Raw genomic sequence first — 5,185 nt, forward strand, 5'->3', positions numbered from 1 at the left:
AAAAGCATCAATCGTGGTATATAAAACATATGTAAATGAGGATCCTTTCTAATCTGTAACAACCGACATACTTGGATAATGAGGCCCTATTCTACTAGCACAAGGCTAAGTAGTTAGGGGAGCGTATGATCATACATAATGAGGCTCAACAACAACATAAAAATAAACACTCGCGCACGTAAAGCATATGAGACATATAACACACAAAAGAGCAAGTATTCTAGCATCATACACCCTAATGTTTGTGGTTTGAGAAATGAGTATAATAAATCACTTTTGTATGAATAAATATGCATGTTACCCCCAAAAGATAAAAGTGAAAACGGGGGATGAAATGTACTCACGTTAACTAAGTAACTTGAAAGATTTATTCGTGAATAATCGGAGATCGGGCTTAACGAGCAAGACCTAGATTAAATGGGTCTTAAGTTAGTAGGTAGTCTTGGAAGGGTTTAAAGTAAAATATGACAAGTAAAGTAAATAAATGAAGTTTATGGTTTAAAAATATAAATAGTTGGGAAATTAAATACATATTCTAAAAAGTAAGTTTACTCGAAACCGGGTCTTGGTATTCCATTCATAATTATTACTCAACCTATGTTAAGTAACTTATGTGGGTTATAATGCACTATTGCAAAACCCTTGGATATATGAATAATAAAACAAGGTTTCAATCGAGTGTTCGGACTTGTTAATTTGGGTCTAGATAATTAACTAAACTCAAAGTTAACTTTCCAAAATGTTTTGAGATAACTCAATAAAATCAAAAGACTTAACCAAGTATATAGTTCTATTGTGAAGAACCTTAACGTCCATTAAGTGAGTAATTGGTTTCACCGATCCAAGCTTGTTATAATATCAAGTTGGATTCCGACACACCAAGTAAGTTGATAAAATACTTAAAATTAGTTTAAAATACATTCTTGAAGAAAAGATGAGTTTCGATGGCCAAAAACACACTTGTGTGTCTTAGGCAAGTGAACTCGGTTTAGTTCGGTTTTGGTTCGGTCTTTGACTCGTGATGATACCGAGGATGGTTGCCACATACCCAAATACCATAGAACTATCAAAATGGTTTTAGAAATTACAAGGTTCAAATCTTTCATAAACATGTTTATTTAACTATTTTAAACAAAACTAGTAAACAAAACTATTTAAAACAAAAGCTAGTAAACAAGAGTTCGGTCTTGGTTCGGTCTTGATTCGGGTCTAATCTCGGGATAAAACCGAGACTAGTGAATTCATACCCAATACCATGAAACTCTTTAAACATGAATTAAAACTAAACTACTCACAATATAAACAAAACTAGTGAACCATTAAAGGAAAATAGTATAATCAAGAACTACAAAGAGTTCTCCATGAAGCCTTGCCTTGTAGCATATCACCTCCCGAAGAAGATGAAAGCCGAAGGAAACAAGGGGTGCATATTATATATATGTTGTGCCACAAGATATGAATTATTAAGTAACAAACAAGAATTAAAGAAGGTTGTTGCTTGATTAATATGAACCTTGAATGTTAGAGATGGTGTTCTTAGTTTGAGAGAGAAAGAAGATGAAATGATCAAGGAGAAAGGAAGAGGATAGGCTTGTTTATATAGGGAAGGAGTGAGGGGTGGGTTATGGATGGTTTCTTTTGAGGTTTGCATGAGAAGGGTTAAGCTAAAATGGTCAAACAAGACACAAACACACAAGAAAATCCGAAATGAGTGCAGCAAGGAGTAGACGCGCGCGACCAGCTTCTTCCCTTGGTCCGCGTGGCGCGGCGCCTCCAGGGGGGCTGGTCCAGTTTGGTTCGCGAGTCGTTTTAAGTAGTTTCGGGTCGTTTTCGAGGCGTTTTTCGCGTTTTAAAGACCGTTAAAATGTGTTTTCGAAAACTGACAAGTGTGAGATGATTATGAAACATAAAAGTCCAATATTTTATATTTTCGAAAGATTCGGTTTACAAACGGGTCGGGTTTTGATACAAATATAAATACAAACATTAACCGAAAAATACCAATGTTACAGTTATTCGCAACAATATTGGTTTTTTGTAAACCTGGAGATGTTCGCAAGTTATGGAATGATCACTTTGACTCAATGTCTGAAGATTATAGGTTACATTGTCAAAATATTCATCTAGTTCAAGATATGGTTGTTACTGAGATCAGGGGTTATCTACAATCTATGGGTAAAAATATAAAAGAATTTGATCTCCCAAAAATTACACATGATGTTAACTTGCAATATGCATTGCATCGTGAGGTACAAGAGGAGTACATGATAGTTGTGGAACCTGAACACTTATCTGATAGAGATTCACTTAATCCTGATCAAAAAATTGTGTATGATGAGATCATGATGCATGTGGACAATGATCGTCCGGGATTGTTCTTTATAGATGGTCCAGATGGAACGGGTAAAACATTTGTGTACAAAGCATTGCTTGCTCAAGTTCGTTCATGTGGTCTTATTGCTCTTGCAACAGCTTCATCAGGTGCCGCAGCTAATAATATGCCAGGAGGGAGAACAGCTCACTCCAGGTTCAAGATTCCCATTAATCTCAATAATAATTCTATGTGCAAGAACAAACATCAAAGTGGGATCGCCGAACTAATTAGGTCAGCCAAATTAATAATATGGGATGAAGCATCGATGGCAAAACGACAGGCGATAGAGGCAGTCGAGCGCACATTGCAAGACATCATTGGTGTTAGACTCCCATTTGGTGGAAAGATAATGGTTATGGGAGGTGATTTCAGACAGGTACTGCCAGTTATTAAACGCGGCACTCGAGCACAGACTGTAAACTCAAGTTTTTGAATGTTGCCTCTATGGCACGTCACTAAAAAGATGCGGTTAACCATAAATATGAGCGCATTAAATGATTCGTGGTTTTCTGATTTTCTTTTAAGAGTCGGCGATGGAACTAAAGAATCGATCGATGAAAACTTTATCCGCATTCCCGATGACATGACAATTCCTTTCACTAGCAAAGAAAATTCTATAAAGGAGTTATTCAACGCAATATTTCCATCAATCGAAAACAATGTATGTACTTCGGATTATATAGCATCAAGAGCAATATTATCGACAAGAAATGAGAGTGTTGACGAGATTAACGATCAAATGATCGATAATTTTCAAGGTGAGGAAATAGTTTATTACAATTTTGACGAAGTTGAGGACGATAAAAACAACTTTTACCCGACTGAGTTCCTAAACTCGCTAAATGTCAGTGGTTTGCCTCCTTATAAACTTCGATTGAAAAATGGATGTCCGATGATATTGATACGGAATATTGATCCATCACGTAGTTTATGTAATGGTACAAGATTGATATGCAAAGGTTTTCACTGTAACTCTATTGACGCCGAAATAGCTGTCGGGCAACATAGCGGAGAAAGAGTATTTTTGATAAGAATCCCCCTGAGTCTTTCTGAAGATGCTATGTTCTCGTTCGACCTGAAAAGAAAGCAATTTCCCGTTCGACTTTGCTTTTCCATGACCATTAATAAAGCACAAGGTCAAACAATTCCTCACGTTGGTGTTTATCTACCGGATCCTGTATTTTCACATGGGCAACTTTATGTGGCATTATCTAGAGGGATATCACGTGAAAATACAAAAGTGTTAGTACATCCTGCCAAAGATTTCAAACGAGACGGAATATACACCTCAAATTTTGTGTATCGGGAAGTTCTACGTGATGTATGATCTACACGTTGCTATCAAAATGTAAGCATATTCCTATATATACGTTTTGTGCCTTCAGTTTTTATATTTTTAATTTATTTGAATCATTTTTGTTGTTATTTTTCTTATCCCTCAATAATCAAATGATTGTATGCATGCCAATTGGTTATTTAAAAATTCAAAGAAACCATGTACATCCGAATCCTTCTAAGTAATATATACTAAATGTGAAAATATTTTACTATTTTTTCAGAGTTCGAAAAGAACCTTACGTGCTTATATAATAATATTTTTTTAGATATAACTTTCCATTGTAACCAACTAATTTAATAAACTTATAATTTTTACATTTGTAAATTTGTAAAATGTTAATTCCTAAAAAAACAAATAAAAAGTTGTTATCAAACACAATATATGACTTTATAAAAATGCGTAATAATTTGATGGAGAAAATTAAGCTAAAAAAATCATGCATATGTCCCTATTCAAATGCTAATGCTCTTTTATATAGCTCAATTCCACTTACCCTTCATTAACACAATTCACTAACATCACACAATTCACAAACATGGAGACCTTCCCGGCTACATTTTCTTGTCTCGAAATTAAGGTAATTATCAACTACGTAGTGGATATATGAAACTTAAACAATTAATTTGATGTAAGTTCGGAGTGAAAACATCATTATAATCATGAATAAATTGTCACGGTGTTTGATTTTACATGTTTTTTTCTTAATGTTTTTCCATCATACTAAGTTAATCATATTTGTATTACATAAATTAGGAAACTGTAATGGACGAAACGCAACAACAGTTTGAAGCTTTTTCATGTATGTATATTGAATACATATAACATTATTACTTTGATAAAACATATACAACAGACTAAACATTAGTATTTCAGTATCAAAACCTGCTATAGGAGATGTAGCAATGCAAGAGGCCAACACAAAAGAAAATGAACCTACACCAAATGTATCAACAAAACTTGAACAGCAACCTTCTCGTGAATCTTTTGATAAAATGTTCACCAATGATGAATGGTGGCTGGAAAATTAAGATGAGATAATTAGGATATGCGAGAAGTATGACTAAAATTTATTATTCTTGTTTTAGTTTATTGCACTGTCATAATAGTTTATTGATGTAGACAATAATTTAAATGTTAATTTTGTAATTTATTTCACATGTTTAACGCTTGTGAAAAATATATATACCGTATTGATGCTACTAACTAGAAACTGTAATAACAGTAAAATTAATTATATAATAAAGTTTTGTAAAATATCATACGAATAACAAAACTAACTAAAATACTACTAGCATAAGTGCCCGCTCGTTGCTACGGGCTCGCACAAATTAAAAAGAAATACAAAAAAAACATAACTAAAAAAATACATAACTAAAAATATAAAAAAAACATATAGCTCGGTTGGCGTAATGTTTAGGTTCGGGTTGGGAAATTGAAACGGATAGCTCGGTTGGTTTAGGTTCTTCGGGTTC

The 5,185-nt window shown here is 33.9% G+C and overlaps 2 protein-coding genes across 2 annotated transcripts; both read left to right on the forward strand.

Moving 5' to 3' along the window:
• The first annotated feature begins 2,003 nt into the window (after positions 1 to 2,003).
• Positions 2,004 to 2,807, forward strand: LOC143624938 (uncharacterized). The gene has a single exon (XM_077095429.1). The coding sequence runs from the start codon at positions 2,004 to 2,006 to the stop codon at positions 2,805 to 2,807; it is 804 nt and encodes a 267-aa protein (XP_076951544.1).
• A 30-nt stretch (positions 2,808 to 2,837) lies between these two features.
• Positions 2,838 to 3,701, forward strand: LOC143624941 (uncharacterized). The gene has a single exon (XM_077095432.1). It carries the CDS (start codon positions 2,838 to 2,840, stop codon positions 3,699 to 3,701), a length of 864 nt encoding a protein of 287 aa, XP_076951547.1.
• Positions 3,702 to 5,185: the final 1,484 nt, after the last annotated feature.

The sequence above is a fragment of the Bidens hawaiensis genome, unplaced genomic scaffold (genome assembly GCF_021521415.1).
Source record: "Bidens hawaiensis isolate Kalapana, Puna unplaced genomic scaffold, B.hawaiensis_p1.1 tig00000416_1, whole genome shotgun sequence".
Classification (NCBI taxonomy): Eukaryota; Viridiplantae; Streptophyta; class Magnoliopsida; order Asterales; family Asteraceae; genus Bidens; species Bidens hawaiensis.

Bases quoted from the DNA above. Each gene is read 5' to 3' on its own strand.
- LOC143624938 (XM_077095429.1), top strand. From the start codon at position 2,004: ATGTTACAGTTATTCGCAACAATATTGGTTTTTTGTAAACCTGGAGAT.
- LOC143624941 (XM_077095432.1), top strand. From the start codon at position 2,838: ATGCGGTTAACCATAAATATGAGCGCATTAAATGATTCGTGGTTTTCT.